This window comes from Vombatus ursinus, unplaced genomic scaffold (assembly GCF_900497805.2).
Source record: "Vombatus ursinus unplaced genomic scaffold, bare-nosed wombat genome assembly UNPS02014778.1, whole genome shotgun sequence".
NCBI lineage: Eukaryota > Metazoa > Chordata > Mammalia > Diprotodontia > Vombatidae > Vombatus > Vombatus ursinus.
In genome coordinates, this window is record NW_020954556.1 from 30,008,381 (window position 1) to 30,028,361 (window position 19,981).

The 19,981-nt window shown below is 38.5% G+C and overlaps 1 protein-coding gene and 1 pseudogene across 1 annotated transcript in view; one reads left to right on the plus strand and one right to left on the minus strand.

Moving 5' to 3' along the window:
- The window catches only part of REL (REL proto-oncogene, NF-kB subunit), a 58,165-nt gene extending 56,826 nt beyond the window's left edge, over window positions 1-1,339 (minus strand). Inside the window, exon 1 of the mRNA XM_027865369.1 lies at window positions 1,296-1,339. Coding sequence (XP_027721170.1) covers window positions 1,296-1,305 — 10 coding nt within the window. The 5' untranslated portion in view covers window positions 1,306-1,339. The remainder of the gene's footprint in view (window positions 1-1,295) is intronic.
- A 911-nt stretch (window positions 1,340-2,250) lies between these two features.
- Window positions 2,251-5,221, plus strand: LOC114045150 (annotated as a pseudogene).
- Window positions 5,222-19,981: the final 14,760 nt, after the last annotated feature.

A 19,981-nucleotide genomic window follows, 5' to 3' on the forward strand; every position in this document is an offset into this window, starting at 1 on the left:
GGGAAAAAAGTGAATACTGCTAGAAGTGGTTATTTTTTTTTTTTAGGCAATTGGGGTAAAGTGACTTGTCCAAAATCACACAGCTAGTATGTGTCAAGTGTTTGGTCTGAGGCCGGATATGAACTCAGGTCCTCCTGACTTCAGGGCCGGTGCTCTATCCACTGGGCCACCTAACAGCCCCTCAGAAGCGGCTATTTTTAAAATATATGTATTTCTAAGCATGCTTTAGATGTTCATTTTTCTCCTTATTTTTTTAATAGGAAAACCTTAGCTTAATTGGGGGGAAAGTAGGATATAACTATTTAATTTCACACATTGAAAAATGATGTTTTTTTAATATTACCATTATTACTAACAAAGGCTTTTAGAGCCATCATGTTAGTCTTCGCAATTACTGGCATAAATGGGATCATCCTCTATCCTTTTTCTTCATACATGGTGAATACAGACCAAAGAAGAGTGCCCCAGGGCCTGGAGATTTTCAACTCCACTTTTAAAACATAATACCATCATTCCAATGGGAAAAAAAAAAAAGAATCTTGAACTATGAAAGCTCTGATGCCAGCTTCACCGCAACCACGCAATGGCAAAGAATCTGGAGGAAATTGCCAGACCATAGGATGGACCCCCGGGGAGGATTTGGGACAGACCATGGGTTAATATAGGATGTCATATAGGATGAGAAAGTATGAATGAGCCGAGGTCTGCACCAGCCGAGGAAGTACCCGGCTGAGATCTCTCAAACCCACGAAAGGATCCAAGGATTATTATTACTAGCACAGCAGATACTACCAAAAGTAGTAAGGCCACTTTATATTTTCGGAGCGCTTCAAGGTAAGACAAGGCTGGAAAGGTAAGTTCACGATCCTATGAGACTGTCCCCAATTTACCCTGCCTACAGCTCCTCCGCACATAGTCGTCTGCATGCCGTCTCCCCTCTTAGACCGTGAGCTCCTGGAGAGCCCAGGCTGTCTTTTACCGTTCTTCGCATCCCCAGCGCCTGGCATATAGCAGGCGCTTAATAAATGCAGGACTGTCTTTTACCTTTGCACCCGCACAACCTGGAGCAGCGCTTGGCACAAAGTGGGCGCTTAATAAATGCTTAACTGACTGACTGCCAAATCACCTTCGCTTCGCCGTTTCCCCCAAGGTCCCCTCCTCCTCCCCGGGTTCCGGGAGTCGCTCCCCGGAGGATAAGGGGGAATCCCGGGTAACTCCCCCAAACTTTTGCGCCCGATCCCCTCACCGTCCTCGGGAGTCCGGACCTCTCCAGGGCCGGCCCTGGGGACACTCACCGGCCGCCATGGCTCCGCTCCGCGAGCCGGGCTCCCTCGCAGCGCTCGCCGGGCAGGGCAGGACAGGGCACGGTCAGGCAGGGCAGGGCAGGGACTGGCCGGGTAGCGCGTCTCCTCCGTCAGCACTCGCCGCCAGCCAGCCTAGTCAGTCGGGTCTCTCACCGCGCGGACCCCCTTCCTCCGGGGCTCCGCCCCTCGGCCCCACCCCCTCCCCGCCCGCGCCGACGTCCGAGTCTGAGGCGGGTACCCTCCCCCGGCCCAGCGGGTTGAGGGGGGAAGAGGGCGGGACCGAGCGTAGGGAAGGGCCGGGTTGCCGCTGGAAGGGAGGGGGATTTCCCGGAATATGACGCAAGGCGCTCTCCCCACGCCAGCCCCTCCGAGGTGGCGGGTGGGGGCGTGCAGCGCGCGCTCAGTCCCTCTCCCCCGAGTCCCGGCGCCCCGCCTTCCACCGCCCTCGCCGCCTGTGATTGGGTACCCTTGGAGACAGGGGGCGTGGTCTGGCGGTGAAGGCGGTGAAGGGGTGGAGCTGGGGGAGAAGAGAAGGAGGAGAGAAAACCATACTGAGCTTGTTTAAACCCCGCGGCTCCTGAAGAAATCCCCCTCCTCCAGTTTCTTCCACGAGTTTTTTTTTTTTTTTTAAGAACAGGAGGGGGCGGGAGGGTGAGATGCGCAACAAGGGGGAGACGCACACGCACGCGCTACAATATACACGCCTGAGCTGGAGGTCCTGCCCCCACGCCTCGTCCCTCACCCTGTCCCCAGACCCGCACGTCCCCCGCTGTGCTCCCGGCGGCGGGGTCGGAGTTGGGGGGGTGTCTTAGCTCTGTGGGAGCGGCGGTGAGAATCGCTTAGCGAAGCCCCTTTGGGTTTCTGATGAGACTCTGGCCCGCCCTCCTGGATGATGTAGAAGCCCGGAGTTTTCAAACTGTGGTTCCCCTTTTTCCATCTTTCGCAAATGCAAATCACAGCCCCGGCTGCGGGCTCTGGGTAGGAACGACTTTGTCTGGGTTCACGCCTTGGGGAAGCGCAGGACTAGCGTCACTATAGCATTTATTAATTTGTAGCGAATTTATTTGCATACGTAGAACCCTCTGTCACTCTATTTTCGCCCACGGAAGTATTACATACAGTACTATTTATTATATGTAATATATGCAACATTGGAAGTAATACGTAATTCTGTTACATGCACTATGTCACACATATATGTAATATATAATGTGTAATTACATGTGATGTGTGTAATATTTTTGTTAATGGTGCCTTCCTTCTCCCACCCAATTTCAAAACTTTCGTTAATTTCTCCAGATAGAAAATATTTATTCCTCAATTAACTATATAGTCCTTTATATTCCTACTTTATTCTCTATTATTAAAGTAGAGAATAATAATAATAATACCCTCCTGACCAAAGGACTCAACCTCTTAGTGCCTGGCCAACTCTCTAGGTCTATTGAATTGCAGGGATCTGTTCTGTTTTGGTAGAGAAAGTTCCTCGTTGGATACTCCCCTCACAAATTAAATTAGTGGTTTGTACGTCTTTGTCACCACTGATCACAGCCTTTAAGGTTTGCAAAAACGATTTACATACCTTGTCTCATTTGATATTCACATCAACCCTGTAAGGTAAGGACGTTAAAAATTTCCATACTCATTTTTAGAGATAACGAAAATGAGTTGAAATGTGATTTATCCATACTTATGTAACTAGTAAGAGGTGGAGGCAATGTGGTACAGTAGAAAGACTAGGGACTTTTTGGAATCAAAGAACTTTGATGATGTTTCTCTCTCATGCTTATTCAACCTCCCTGAGCCTCAGTCTCCTCTTCTATAAAACAAAAGAATTGGACTAGATGGCATCTGAAGTCCTTTCCAGCTCTATGTCTATGAGTCAAACCTGTGTCTTTTCCCAGACAGCACTTTTCTTCTGACATCACATTTATGCTCATAAAATAGACCCAGAGCTGGAAGAAATCTGAGAAGTCGAGACCGGTCTCAGCTGAAGTCCCACATTCTGCAAGAAGACTTTCCTAGTTCTTCTTATTCTTAGTGCCTGCCCTCTCATATTATCTCCGCTTCATCTTGTATAAACCTTGTTTGTACATAGTTGTTTTCATATTGTCTCCCCCATTCAAGTGAGGTCCTTGAGATCAACAGTTGTCTTTTCCCTTTCTTTGGATCTTCAACTCATAGCACAGTGCCTAGTGCATAGTAGGCACCCTAATTACTTCTCACCAGGATTCTTGCAATAGCTGCCTAGCTGCTCACCTCACATTCAGTCCTTTCTCCCCTCCAGTTCATCCTACACATCCTGTTAACCTTTAAACAGGCCCCACCCCCATTACCTATAGAGTAAAACCCCAAATTTTTAGCCTGGCATTCAAAATCCACTGCAATCAAACTGGACTATTCATCATTCCCTAAATCTGCCCAGAACTTTCCTGCCTATGAACTATGTATGTCTAAGTCAAATTCCCTCTGCCTGGAATAGCTTCCTCTCCACAATCATGTCCAACTCTCTGTGACCCCATTTGGGGTTTTCTTGGCAAAAATACTGGAGTGGTTTGCCATTTCCTTCTCCAGCTCATTTTACAGATGAGGAAACTGAAGCAAAAGGGGTAAAGTGACTTACCCAGGGTCACCCAGCTAGTAAGTGGCTGAGGTCAGATTTGAACTCGGGAAGAATTTTCCTGACACCAGGCCTGGAGCTCTATCCCTAGCACCACCTAGCTGCCCTTCCCCTAGCTGCCCTTTCCTTCCACTCTGCCTGTTTAATTCCCACCCATTCTTCAAGGCCCAGCTCAAACACCACTTTTCCCCATGAATCCTCCAGCAAAAAATGGCTTTCCTTTATGTATGTTCAGACATAGGACTTTGTTTAAACCTCTGTTATGGAACATATCTCTTTGTACATTATTTATATGTAATGGGAATCAAGTAAATGTACAGATCTTTTTTTTTCTTGGTGTAAAGAAATGTTCATGGTTAATTATGTTTGTCAAGTTCATAATACTTAAAAAATTATAAAAGAAGAAAGAAATGATTTATTTAAAAAAAAAAAGATATAAGAACTCTCCCTCTACTCCCTACCCCCATCAGAAGCAGAGGTAAGAATCCAACTTGTCCCCAAGATCTCAGTCAGGAAGAGAGGATGAGGCTGGCTGGGTCAGACAGGTCCAAGCACACTCACGCCCCTTTTCGGGGATCTCTAAGTATGTCATGAGCTGCTGACCCACTGCCTGCTCCGGCCCAAGGCTGCTGCCGGTGAGGCCCCTGCAGCCCCTTCCACATTGCCTTCTTTGGCCTTCGCTGGCCTAGGACTATTCCAGGACCCTGAACAGCACCGTGCTCACTGCAGTGGACACGGCCGAGCTGGTGTATGACCATATATCCAAAGTGGACCAATTTGCAATGTGATTCCTCCTTCGAGAGACAGTGGATCAGCTGAAGGCCCTACAGGGAGCCTCAGACACATTGTCAGATGGGCGGCCCTGGATGGATGTGCCCATGCTGAAAGCAGAGGAATCAGACCGGCCTCGGTCTGGGCGCCAGGCCATTCGGAGTATATGCCTATCTCTGAGCACCCCAATTTGTGGAATTCTGACAGTCTGGTTGGTGCAAGTGAATGGATTACAGCAGCTCATAGACTATGAGGGTAAGCAGACTGTGGGGCTGGAACCCTTAACAGAAACCATATTTTGCAAAGCAACTGATTTGCACATCCTGGTGGTGCAAAGGCGGGTTTCGGTGACTATTGGTGCCTTGCAGGACTTCAAAAGGTGCACTCTGCATTTCACAAATGCCCAGATAGTTGCCTACATGTGTCAGCACAAAAACTGCAGGATGAAACTGCTTTCATTCTGTTTGAGTCCGAGGCCTCCTGGAAAAGTCAAGCTATTTCAAGAGATAGAGGCATAATCATCTAGTAAGACTCTTGTCTGTGTCCTCCCATAAAACTTCCACAGCGGATCCACCTGGAGGGCACGAATCTTCTTTTGGTTCTCTTGACCTTATGTGGACCCTAATAGAGTATGAAAGATGTCCCTTGGTCCCCCCTTACTCTCACATCACTGTCTCACTTTTTTTGGGGGGGGGTTCTACATCATTCTGATAGCATTTAAGCTTCAACTCTTGTACAAATTTGAGGGCAGCTAGGTGGTGCAGTGGATAGAGAGCTGAGCCTGGAGTCAGGAAGACTCCTCTTCCTGAGTTCAAATCCAGTCTCAGACCCTTACTAGCTGCATGACCCTGGGCAAGTTACTTAACCCTGTTTGCCTCAGATCCTCATCTGCAAAATGAGCTGGAGAATGAATTGGCAAACCGCTGCAGTGTCTTTGCCACAAAAAACCCAAAATAGGGTCATGAAGAGTGCAACGCAACTGTGTGTACAAATTTTGGTTAATAAAGTACCATAGCCTACACCTGATGAAGTCTTGCAATAATGGCAGATATCTGAAGTGGAGAAAAGACATAGACTGTTAGAAAGTCTTAAAGGCACAGCATTTAGAATTGTGGAATGATTACAAACTTTGAAATGTGAATTTATGCAGAGATTAGAAAGGCAATTTAATATTTGGTAGGACACTCCCCTGAGCATATGCCAATTACACTTAATCCTCTTCAGCAAGTAGAGGAAAACCTTTTGATTTTATAACTCAAATAAAAAATCAACTACAAAGATGGTTAGTAAGTAGAACAATAAAATCTGAGAAGCAGTTGTACTGCAGAAAGTGTGCCAGGGTGAGATATACCTCCAAGGGTTGAAGGCATATATGTTTGGTTTTGGTTATAAAAAAATATAATGAACTGTGACAAGTTGTTGGATATAGTTATTAATTTTGAATAAAATGAATACTCAACTAATACCAGTTCAAGAAAAAATTCCTAGGGATGGACTACAAAATCCAAGAAAGAAGAAAGAAGACAGTTCAGATGACAAAGTCAGGATCAAAAATACATCAACAACCTAATGAAAGCTAGACCAACAGACTAGACTAGAGGTGTCAAACTCAAATAGAGATGGAGGCCACCAATCCATGCATAAAGATCCCTTCAGGCTACATATTGGCTTAGTTTTTTTAATGCCACATTATCTATGTTCTTTTGTATTTTAATTTATTTCATTAAATGTTTCTCCTTTGCATTTTAATCTGCTTCTGGCTGCACTCAGGAATGTTGTGGGCCACATGTGGCCTGTGGTCATATAGCTGGTGCTTCTGGACCAGACCATTACACCTACTGGAACCAAGAAGCAAGAGACCAATGCAGACTCTTTGCTAAAAGATTACCATCCATCTAATACAAATTAAGAAATAGCAGATTCTGTTATTATAACTGTGGCTTGGATGGCCATGGGAGAGATGTGGGCAGTGGAAAGAGAAGTGCAATTTTGGTAAGTGAGGAGCTGAATTCTCAAAAGTCTAACAGAGATATAAGGTCAGGGATAGAGTTCATCATGTACCCTGAACAGAATAAAAATGACCTAGTCTTCATCCAAGTCACCACAAGATGATGCAGAAACACTACTTTTTTTTTTTCTTTTTGGTGAGGCAATCAGGATTAAATGACTTGCCCAGGGTCACTCAGCTAGTTAAGTGTCAAGTGTCTGAGACCAGATTTGAACTCAGGTTGTCCTGACTCCAAGGCTGGAGCTCTATCCACTGCGCCACCTAGCTACCCCTACTTTTTTTTTTTTACCAACAGAAAAAAAAAATTTCTTTAATAATTACGGATTAGCTGAACATAAATATGTTAAGAGAATAAAGTAGTAAACTGTTTGGAGGAAGCTGATGCCCACAGAGATAATGTAGGGAAATAGACAATATCTCTAATAGGAGGTCTGCGTTTGTTTCCAAGGAATGAACCAAGGTAAGAGGAAGAAAGAACTTTGTTGTTCAAAAATGTTGGAAAAACTTAGTAATCAGTGAGGTTTTAAAATGGAGATCTAAATTCAAGAAAAAATAAGTCATTTACACAAAAATATTAATGTAATCTTATCGATCCATTAGATACAACTGGAATAGCTCTGTTGAAACAGCAACTAGAACTATTGAAACTCAATATGGTCCAAAAACAGACATTAAATACCAATAAAAAAAGATGTTGCTTTGGGGAAAAAAACCCAACTGACCCTAGAACTGAGGGGTACTCCAGTTCATATGATAATGATTTAATTAGTATCCACTAGAAGTTCAGGTAGTTGTACCACAGGTTTTTCAGTCAAAGGGAAATACCAGTTCAAATGATGAGGGGGAGTTTAAACCACGAAGCAACTCCGATTTATCCTAATACTCTAGGTGTAGAGAGAGAACAGAGTGTTACCATAGGGGACTGTGAGAGTCTGCATAAGCCATCTATGATCTCAGAGTCACCATTATATGATCTTGATGATCAAATACTTAGAAATTTCGAAACCAAAGGTAAGAAGTACTATGTGAAGACAGTGGCATGTTAGGACCTACAAATCTGTAAACAACCTGGTAAAACTCCAGAAAGCGCACCAAACTGTTTTTAAAAATAAAGAACATCAGGTATAAACTCCTCTACTAAGTTCAGAACTACACCAAACAATCAAAAAACTGTCAGAAATCTGAAATGGGAAAAAGCCAGGGAAGATGGAAGGTACGGTACAGTGAGAATGTTTTGATTATCTCCAATTATCTAATAGATAAATAGATAGATGGATGGATAGAAGATAGATAGACAGATAGATAGACAGATAGATATACCTAGCTGTTTGTGCGTTGTCTCCCCCATCAGATTGTGAGCTACTTGAGAATAGGGTCTATTTTTTGTCTTTCTTTGTAACGCTAGTGTTTGACACAGTGCCTATCACATAGTTGGCACTTGACAAATACTTTTTTTTTTTTTTTTTTGACAAATACTTCTTGACTTGACTTGAGGAATCAGCTTGGAGCCTGAAATGAAAGAAAGTCTAGCTGGGGGTGACCCTGGAGCTCCTGAAAGGCCCCTCAAAAGACTCCGAGGAGAGTTTAGTAGCAGTAAGAGAAAGGGGGAGAAAAATTCTAAACAGAGTCCAGAGATTAGGCATCCTTGGCCCACAGCAGAAGGAGAAAAGTCCCTTTGTCAGAGTGGCCCTGGAGCCCTGATCACAGCAGAAGAAAGATTTAGAACATTATCCAAACGGCCCTAGATTAATTTAGTATCCAGGCAGCCTAGGCCTGAACCACAGCAGAAGAAAAAGCCAAACAATTCCTGGAGAAGGAGGGCCCTAGTCTTAGCCACTGCACTCAGGGCCAGTCAGGATCTGCCCACACCATCCAAGAGTAAGAGTCAGAGGAAAGAAAGAATTTGACCCAAGTATAAATTCCTACCCCAGACACTAAAGCCAGTAGTATGAATAAACTAAAGATAACACCAAATATAGTTCCCAAAGTGTCAGTCCAGCTATTAAAGCTCAAAACTGCACTGATTTACAAAGCATAAGGGTGCCCCTGTACAATGAAGACAAACTTTGGACTGAAAGATAGCTAAGGAGTAAACCCCAAAGAAGAGAATAATTCTATAACAAGTCCAAGTAGATCCTCAGAGAAAAAAGCATCCTGTCTATAAGGACTACAAGAAAAACTAGAAGAAATTAAATGAGATACAAAATGGAAGAATCAGGAAGAAAGAATAACAAGGATAGTTAATATCTTAGAATAATGGTAGGAAATCTTACCCGAGAAATGAATAGAGGTGTCAAACACTAGTGGCTCCAGCCAGATTAAAATGTAATTGGGAAATATTTAACAAGTGAATGTAAACAATAATTGTTTCTGTTTTGGCCAGAAACTCGGAGGGTCTTCCCCTCCCACGTTGAATTTTTTTTTAACTAGGTAAAGAAGCCTTTCTTTGCCTCATTTCTTACCTAGCCTTAATCCATGAAAGGCTTTGCCTCAGTCAAACTGAGACCTGGGAAAGACCTTAGCTTAAAAAGGCCAAGGGTTCCCACTGCATCCAAGGCCATCTCCAGTCCTCCTGATCTATATCTTGCCACTGGACCCAAATAGCTCCAGAGGAGAAAATGAGGCTGCTGATTTTGCACAGCCCTCCCTCACTTAAATCCAATTTACTTGGATGTTATGGCATCACCTTCCTGATGTCATAGTCCTCTTCTAGAAAGGAGAACAAACAACAATAACCTCTGCTGACAGCTAAATAGAGGATGGACTGGATTGAGGAGGAAGCTGAGGGAGGGAGACCAATCCACGAGCTATGTTAGAGGAGAAAAGGCAGTATATACAAGAGCAGTTTCAAAGGTAGAATCAATAGGATTTGGCAACAGATTTCATTCATTTGAGAGGTGTGAGCAAAATTTATTATGCTTCAACTGTGTACAAAAAAGCTGGGGTAGTAGTCATGATCTCAGATAAGGCTATAGTAAATATAAATGTGATAAAACAGGGAAACTATGCTTAAAGGTGCCATTGATAAAGAATTAATATCAATACTTAAGATACATACACTGAAAAGCATAACTAAATACTTAAAGGAAAAGTTAATTGCAGGGAGGAATAGAAAGTAATACTCATAGTGGGGAACCTAATTGTACCCCTTTCAGACATAAATAAAACTAACCAAAAGATAAATAGGAAAGGAGCCAAGGACCTGAATAGAACCATAGTAAAATTAGAGATGGTAGAGATGTACTTGAGCAAAAAGACTTCACAAAAAAAAAAGAGAAAAGCAACAATACTAAACATACCACTTACTAATCATGAGACAATAAAATGATAGTTAATAAAGAGCCTTTGAAGAAAGAAGTAAAAATCAATTGGAAACTACATAATCTAATCCAAAGGACCTAGTGGATTAAAGAAAAATTTGAAGTAGTAAATTTCATCAAAGAAAATTACAATAACCAAAATTCATGGGTTATGGATAAAGCAGTCCTTAAAGGGAAATTTTATATGTATAAAGACTTTTTTCAACATCAAAAATGAAAAAGAACAAATAAACGAACTGGGCATGCAACTTAAAAAAGCAAAACTAAACTAAAACAACCACCAACAAAAAGACCCCAATTAAACAACAAAATAACAAGTTTAAAAATCAAAGAAATGACTAATGAAATTGAAAGCAAAAAAATTTCTATTGAATTGATTAATAAAACTAGGAACTGGTTCAAAAAAATCTAATAAATTCATAAATAGCTAATCTGATTAATAAATGGAGGGAAACTAACTTGTTCATATCAAAAATGGAAAAGGATAATTCACAACAATTGAAGAGGAAATAAAGGAAATTATCAGAAACTATTTTGCCCAATTACATGCTAACAAAACTGATAACTTAGAGGAAATGATGAATCCTTATAAAATATAAAATATTCAGACTAACAAAAGAAGAAATAAATTATTTAAATAATCTAAGATCAGAAAATGAAATTGAACAAACTATAAATGAATTCTCAAAAAAATTCCAAGACCAGATGAACTCACACATGAATTATACATAAATTTTCATTTATATAATTAGTCCTAATATTACACAAACTCTTTCTAAATATGGTGTTCAATAAATAAATAATTAGACAAATAAATAAATAGATAGATAGATAGATAAATGAAAAAGGCGTAAAGGAATTGACTTCGATCAGAAGAAAAGCTACTTCTACATTAGAGAATGGAGAGAACAGTCAATGATGTCAAGGGGTTTGGAAATGTAGAATAGAGGAAAATAAAGAGCTCACAGGAATGAGTTCCATTTCTTTACCACAATATGAGGCAAGATTTTCTAATGAGAGGGCATAGAAAGAGTTGCATGAAATGATGAAGAGTGAAGTGACCAGAACCAAGAGAAGATTGTATATAGTAACAGCAATGTTGTTTTAACAATGACTTTGAGTGGCTAAGTCATTTTCACTATTATAAATACACAAATCAAAAATAAAGGATATATGAAGAAAGATACTATCTGCATCCAGAGAAAGAACTGATAAATAGAAATATGTATAGAATAATTTTACATATATGTATATATGTATATATGTACACACACCTATTTGTGTTGAATGGTAGCCATCTCTAGGGTTAGAAGGGAAGGGAAGGGAAGGAAAAAAAGAAAAAAAACAAATTTACATGATAACTTTGCTGTATATTTGGAGGGAATAGTAGGTTGTACATGATAGGTTTGCAATTTCATGTGCAATCATCTTTTCATTGTACTGTGTTATGGAAATGCTTGTTTTGTTCTGTGAATTGAAAATAAAATAAATTGTTTTTAAAAAGAGACAAAAATAAATAAATAAATATGGTGCTCAAGCAGAGAAAGAAAACTATAAATCAATATTCCTAAGAACACGATGCAAAAATTTTAAATAAAATATTAGCAAACAGGCTACAATAGTATACACTATAACCACTATATCAGGAATTCAGAGTTGGTTCAATTCTAGGAAGACTATAAACACAATGGACTATATATTAATACCATAAATAATTTTTAAAATACATAATCACATCAATAGTTGCTGAAAAGACTTTTAAAAAAAATTCAACACAGTTTTTTTCTGTTAAAAACATTAGAAAGTATAGGAATAATGACTTTTCCTTGATACAGTAAATAGTATCTATCTAATATCAAGAGCAAACATTATATATAATAGAGAAAAGTTTTAGAGACCTTTCCAATAAGATTAGAGGTAAAGCGAAGATGCCCATTATCACCACTACTATTTAACATAGTTCTAGAAATAAGAGCCATAGTAATGACAAAAAAAAAATACAGGAAATAGGCATAGTCAAAGAAAATATGATGATTTATTTAGTGCACCCAAAATTCAACTAAAATATTAATTGAAATCAATAATAAACAGCAAAGTTGCAGGACATAAGATAATCTGAATCATCAGCATTTTTTGATATATTACCAACAAAACCCAGCAGAAAGAGACATAAAGAGGAATTTCTTTCAAAATAATTGCAGAATGAATAAAATATTTGATTCTCTACCTGCTAAGACACACCCTATAATTATATGAAACCAAATAAAAACACTTTACAGAAATACAGACTTAAATAGTTGGAGAAATATTGATTCTTCATGGGGAGAATTAATTATATTATGTCAATGTAACAAAATGCCAATGCTACCTAAATTAATTTACTTGTTCAGTGTCATAGCAACCAAATTACCAAAGAATTATTTTATAAAGCTATAAAAAGTCAAATTCATTTGGAGGAACAAAAGGTCAAGCATTTCCAGGAAAATATAAAAGAAGACAGAAGGAAGGGAAAGGGAAGGGATGTGTGTGGGGGTTCATCTACCAGTACCAGATCTTAATTTATAGTACAAAGTAGTAATCATCAAAACAATGTGATACTGGTTTAAAAAAAAAGAGAGAGAGATTGTTCAAAGAATCAGATGAGATATACAACATGCTGAAGCAAGTGAACATAAAAATATAGTGTTCAATAAACACAAAAACCCTAGTTACTAAGACACTATTCAACAAAACTTTATGGGAAACCAATGTGATAGAAATTAGAGCATCTTACACTTGATACCAAAATAGACTCTTAACGGGTATGTGACTGGGATATAAAAGTGACATCGTGAGCAAATCAAGGAGTAAGGAATAGATCACCTTGGAGATCTCTTGATAAGGCCAAACAAGAGATAGAGATAGAGAGGATCACAGAAGAAGATAGTTAATTTTAATTATAAAAAAATTTTAAAAGTTTTTGTACAAAGTCAATGCAATTAAACTAAACAAGAAATGGGCACTTGGTAAAAAATATTTGTAGCATCCTTGCCTGATAAAGATCTCATTTCCAAGATATATAAGGGATTATATTTTTGATATGTGATTAAATGATGTGATATATGATTGAATTGTTTAAGATTCAGAGCCATTCCCCAATAGATAAATGGTCAAAAGTAATGAATGATCGATTCTCAAAGGAAAATATCCAAACTGTCAACAACAACATGAGGAGATGTTCAAATTGCTAATAATTAGAGAAATGTGAATTAAAGCAAATCTGAAGTTCCACCTCACACCCAATATGTTGGCGAAGGTGACAAAAGAAGATGCAGGAAAAGAGGAACACCAATGCAGAGTAAGACATATGTCTTTAGATATGGCCAAATTTCATGGCTTGCTTGATTATGTGTATTTGTTAAGACAGTTTTTCTTTTGTTATTGTTCATTGGAAAAATAATAAAATTAAATTAAAAATTAGAAAAAAACTAAGGATAGGAGTGTCGAAACTATTAAGCAGAGTTAATAAACCTGTTCATTGGAAAAATTATAAAACTAAATTTAAAAGAAGGAAGAAAGTAAGGGTAGGAGTGTCAAAATTATTAAACAGGGTTTATCTTTATATATAAAGCACCAGGTAAATCAGAGGAAGCTCACAAAGCCAAATACAATTCTGTAATGATGTATATGCAATATGTACAACTACATTTTGATTTTTATTTTATACTATTCATTACTGAAATTGAGAATGTTATTGAAATGTATTTTTTGCTGTTTATAAAAATGTTGGTGTATATGCTTTTATGAAATGCTCTTTATATACTTATATCTATTTTGGTAACATGTATTATTGTTACATATATCAGATTTTACATGTGAGTGATGCTTTTTCACTATATGCCATGTATGTATTTGTATGTATATATACTAAACATTATACTCTATATACAACATATATTTTGTTATATATTATGCTTTATGCATAATATATTATACTCTATACATAATATGTAGTATATATACACACAAATACATACATGACCTATAGTGAAAAAACATCACTCACATGTAAAATCTGATATATATGTAAATGCAACAATAATACATGCTACCAAAATAGATAAAAGTACATAAAGAACATTACATAAAAGCTCAGTTTCCTCATCTATAAAAGAAGGAAATGGCAAACCATTCCAATATCTCTGCAAAGAAAACTCCAAATGGGGTCACAAAGAGTTGGACACAACTGAAAAATGACTGAACAACAACATACACTGTTCTATATATACTATACTCTATATGCTATACTATAGATCCTATTATATATATATATATATACATATACAGAGAGATACATATATTTTGAACAAAAATATATAATTGTGAATAATATATACATATAATAATGTCTATGCATACACATATATGTATGAAGTGTTAGGAACAAAAATGTTAATTGTTGTTAACCACACTCTTTAGAGTGATTCTGTACTCATTTAAGGGGCTCTGCATCACTCTGTGGCTTGTTGGAATCAGCAAAATGTCATCAGTAGGGGCAGTTAGGTGGTTCAGTGGATAGAGCACCAGCTCTGGAGTCAGGAGGACCTGAGTTCAAATCTGAACTCAGACACTTGACACTTACTAGCTGTGTGACCCTGGGCAAATCACTTAACCCCATTGCCTAGCCCTCCAAAAATGTCATCAGCAAACAGGAGCCAAGTAGAGGACCTCACCATCGGTAAGTAACCTTTCTTTCTTTGGGACTCTTCAAGGAACAATCTCCAACACTGGCAAACACCTTTGATTATCATATGTCTCCTTGTTTCATTCCTTGCTTGATAAAAGTAAGAAGAAAGTTGGCAAATGAAGTTATTTCTGTCGTTATATTTTACAAGGAATTTTATATGATTTTTGCACAGGAGACACCTTGTTGGAGGAGAGATTTTAATGTGGAATTTTGCTCTCTGAATCAAATACTTGTTTATCATCAATAAACAATAAACACAATGGAATCTTGTATACTTGTACACTTTTCAGCCAAATGGTGTCTGCTATAGGAAATCATTTTTGAAAGTTTACCTCTTCCCTTCTCGTACCTTTATCAAGGTTACCCTCAAGGCATATGTGAATTAAAAGTTTTTCAGAGTTGAGTAGACATATACATCAGTAGTTATAAATATTCACTCAGTCACCTTTCCGTGGTAACAATAGAGAATAAGATTGTTACAAGTCTTTGGAATCCTCTCCTCCTTCATATAACTTGACAATAGATTCCCAAATATTAAATAGCGTAGGTGGCACAGTGATAGAATGCTAAGCCTGGAATAAGGTAGGCTTGAGTTCAAATTCAGACTCAGATACTTACTAACAGTGACTCTAGGCAAGTCATTTCAACTTTGTCTACCTCAGTTTACTAGATTGTAAAATGGGATAATAACACCTACTTCACAGTGCTGTTGTGATGATAAAATGAGATAGTATTTGTAATGTACCTGGCCCATAAGAGGAGCTTAATAAATTTGTTTATTATTCTTCTCAAAATTGTGTTGCCTCTGTCCTGGCTCCTCTCTGTGCAAACTTTGTGTGTTTAATATAATCCAGCAATTTTCCCCATCTTTGTCTTCTATAACGCCATTTCTACTACTTTGTTTGTCACTTCAGGGACAGTGATCAGAGAATTCAAATCTACTTGCTCCACTTGATATAGAAAATTGTTTGTTATAAAGAGCCCATCTTTCATTTGTGTTGTTCTTCTTCCAGTTTAATCCTTAAATGCCCTGAAGGTGGTTTTGCTAAGTGAATTCTCTTGCCAAGCTTTCTACAAACTTGCTTTGCCCTGTCTGACTTCTTGTTGGTTTATGAGGTTACATCGTAATTTTCCACCAATCTGCTCCTTAAGATCTCACAAATGAATTTCTATTCTAAACTAGTGTTGGCCTTTGCTGCCATGTCTGTCTGTCAAGGAGATCAGGCTTTTACTGATGGAGGTGGTTTGTGGGTTCTTTTGGTTGCTTTGTGGTACAGAGTACTTTATATCAGTTAAACTTCTTTAGAATATGGTAAATAGTTTGTGTCAATAGCTATTCTTTTATCCATTTCCCATTCTTTTAGCACCCAAAATTTACTTTAATAAGTCAGATTTCCTCAATTATAAACCTTATTTTCTAATTTTTATTTTCTTTCAGTTTCATATCAATTTTGACCATGGTCCTAAACAAGTTGGTGATCTGACCATACATAGCGGTTTCTGAAATGCCTGCCTGTCATGCATCAATCCACAATTTGATTCCACACTACACTTCTCCAGATTAATTTCATATTATTCTTGTTTACACTTTATGCAAACTGGACTATTTTCTGTCTGTCCCCTACCACACCTTGGACTTTATTTACATTGTTTTATTCCAGAAATGTCCTGCTTCCTCCTCTTTACCTGTTGAATTCCTACCCACCCTTTAAAACCCTACTCAAAAGAAATCTCCTATGAAGCTTTCCCTAGTGTCCCCTGTCAATAAATATCTTCCCTCTCAGACCTCACATAACACTTTGAAGTTTTCTAGTACACTCTCATGGTATTGTTTTATATTACAATTATCTCTGTATCTGTTCATCTCAGAGTGAATATAAATGGTAATTGTTTTGATTTTTTTTTTCTGGATTAAAGGGGCCACCCCTTGGCTCACTCCTTAAAGAGCACTAATCACTGAATAGGCATTCCCTCAGTCAAAGTGAGAACTTGGAAAGACTTTAGCTTAAAAAGTCCACTGCATCGTGGGCCATCTCCAGTTGTCCTGATCTATATTTGGCCATTGGACCCAGATGGCTCTGAAGGAGAAAGTGAGGCTGGTGACTTTGCTCAGCCCTCCCTCACTTAAATCCAATTCACTTGCAAGTCATGGCATCATCTTCCTGATGTCATTGTCCTCTTCTAGAATGAAGGACAAACCACAACACCCACACAACTAGAAAGATAAAAAGTGGAGGGTTTTTAAATTTTGTTTTTTGTAGAGGTAATTGGCTTTAGAAAGGAAAAGGACAACCTCTTTTTCAAAGACAGCAGATAAAGAAAGAATGCATTAAGAAGCTGAGAAATTTTGAGGTAGTTAGGCAGGAAGTCAAGGAATCTCAAAGCCAATGGTCTTGATCTTTTTAGCAAAGTAGGGAATGAGATCATCTGCTATTAAGAATGAAAAAGCAGAACGTGGATTAGGGGCTCGAGGAAACATAGTAAGGTTCAGAAGAATAGTTGTAGGCACTGAGATATAGAATCTACAAGAGGAAAATAAAAAGATTTTTCAGCAACACTGAACACCAAGTTGAGGTTATGTAATATACATTTATACTGAATGAAACCATCTCTGCTTTTTAGACTTTCTCCACTAATAGTTAGCTGCCTGGGAATAGGATCAGAAACAAATTAGTCTGAGATCAATGCTGGAAGGTAAAAAGGATGAAAAATTCTAGGAGGAGAGTTATCAAATTATTGAAGTAGCTCTGGGATCAAGGTAAGGAAATAGACTAGTGAGGCCATAAATGAGGGAGATAGAATACACACACACACACACACACACACACACACACGTATATGTATATGTAGCACATAGATTCTAGGCTCTACCTCGCAACCCTTACTCACACTGACAGGATGGGTCCCCAGAGGATAATGGCTATTATTTCTTTTAGGGTCCTAGGAGTAACCTTGATGGGTTGGATATGTCTAATACTATCACTCATGAGCCACCATCCAATGTGTTCCCCCCCCCATTATCATTTAACCTGTTGGCATATCCCCAATATCATTAACTGATATTAATTGACTTTTACAAAGGGATATTTACTGAGAAGGTACAGCAAGATGTAGCAACAACATCTCAGGTCAGGAGCACCTACTCCCTCCCCTTTATATGCCTCAGTCTCTGGCAAAAGTGGGCTCAAATTTAAAGCAGTTGCTATAAAACATTATCTCCCTTTCCGCTTGGGGTGGGGGGAGGATATGACATGTCTTCGTCCTAGGAGTCATTTTCTTCCTTCAGAGAGTTTCCATCAAGTTTATTTCTGGGTATGGAATAGTTGATGGACTAGTTGCTTATTTGGGATGGGATAAGAACAAGGGATGGCAAGTATTTCATTCTGGACAGAACGAAGAGTCATGAATTCAAGCCTAGAAAGATACGATGGAACCAACCTATAGAGGACTTTAAACGATAGGCAAAGGAGTATATGACATATTCAGTAGGCAATAGGGAACCACCAAAGGTTTTTAGAAATAAGAGTGACTTGATCACAATGTTCTCTCAAGAAGATTTCTTGGGCAACACTGTGAAAGATAAATTGGAGTAGGAAGAAACTAGAGGTACAGAGACCAGATAGGAGATTACCAGAAAAGGCCAGGTGAGAAATGATAGGAACTTGAACTAGGCATAGTTGGAGGAGAAGTTGAAGGAGAGGTCCTATCCAACAAATATTCCAGGGATAGAATTCAATTTGGAATAGATTAAATGAGGAAAATAAAGAAAAGGAAACAAAGATAACTCCAAAATTTTAAGCCTGAGCGACTGGGGAGATGGTAGTACCATCCAAAATCAAAGAACAGGCAGAAAATGGTCAGGTTTGGTAAGCAGGATTGAAAGTTTTTAATATGTTGTTTGAGGTGTCTACCATATAAAAAACAGTGCCTGTTTAGGGTAGTATAAGTTTCTTGATTGAAGCTAGGAGATGCACTGGGCCTGGATTCAGAAAGACTCATCTTCATGAGTTCAAATCTGGCCTCAGAAGCTGTGTGACCCTGGGCAAGTCACTTAACCCTGTTTGCCTCAGTTCCTCATCTGTAAAATGAGCTGGAGAAGGAAATGATAAACCGCTACAGTACCTTTGCTAAAAAACAAAACAAAACACAACAAAACCTCAAAAGGGGTGACAAAAAGTCAGACCCAACTGAAATGACTAAACAATAACAATAGCAACAAAAGTTCTATGATTAGATTTCTTCCCAGAAATAGTTAATTGAATCTCAGAGACTTATTGTCTTCATTGTGCTTTTTAAAATTAAAATATATCCTTTACTAAAATAGTAGTATAAATATTCATTATATTAAGCTCTTTAATTTTATAATAAAGTAAGTACAAGAAGGAGCAAGACTTAAACAAATATAATTGGCCGGAAGTAATTAGTGACATCTCTGGACCACTTCTCAGAATAATGTTTTTAAATTCATAAAACAAAACACATAAAGTACAAAAGAAACCAACTATATTGAAATAGTCATTATAAAAAATTTTTTTAAACCAAGTTTATGGAACCCTTGAAGTCTGCTGATGCTCCATAAACATTAGGTTACAAACTCCTGTTCTAAACTTTTGGTACTTTCCCAAAACTTATCCCTGGGTAGCTCTCTTGTGTTCGCTACACTTCCTTTAGTTTAGATTTCTTATTAAGTCCTAGAGGCAGCTCCTTAGAATTCTATGTCCTTTTACATTTCAAATGAAGAGCTCTCTAATTTTTTTCCAATCCTTCTTTTCTGCATCTCTTCATGAATTACATAATTGCCGTAAAGTCCCTAGGGAGAAAAAAAAAGGCAGAATTTTCTTATGACTACCTTTCTTCTAATTAGGGAGTGACTATTCCTTGGGATCTGCTACTAGTAACTAATTCCACTAACAAATGTTTCAGGTTGTACTAATGTAATAGGCCAATGAAAGGGGTTATTTTGTTAAACTTCTGCAGTTCTTAGCATTTTAAAATTTGGTTTTGCTTGGTATGGCCTAAGGGTGAAACCAAGTAGCTTTTGTAATTACTCATTATTGCTTGGGAGACTTCTGTAATTCACTTCTCTCATTTTAACCAAACACAGGAAATTAAGAAGGTCATGAATGAAACACACACACACACACACAGACACACAGAGAGAGAGAGAGAGAGAGAGAGAGAGAGACAGAGAGAGAGACAGAGAGAGACAGAGAGACAGAGAAATTCATGCTC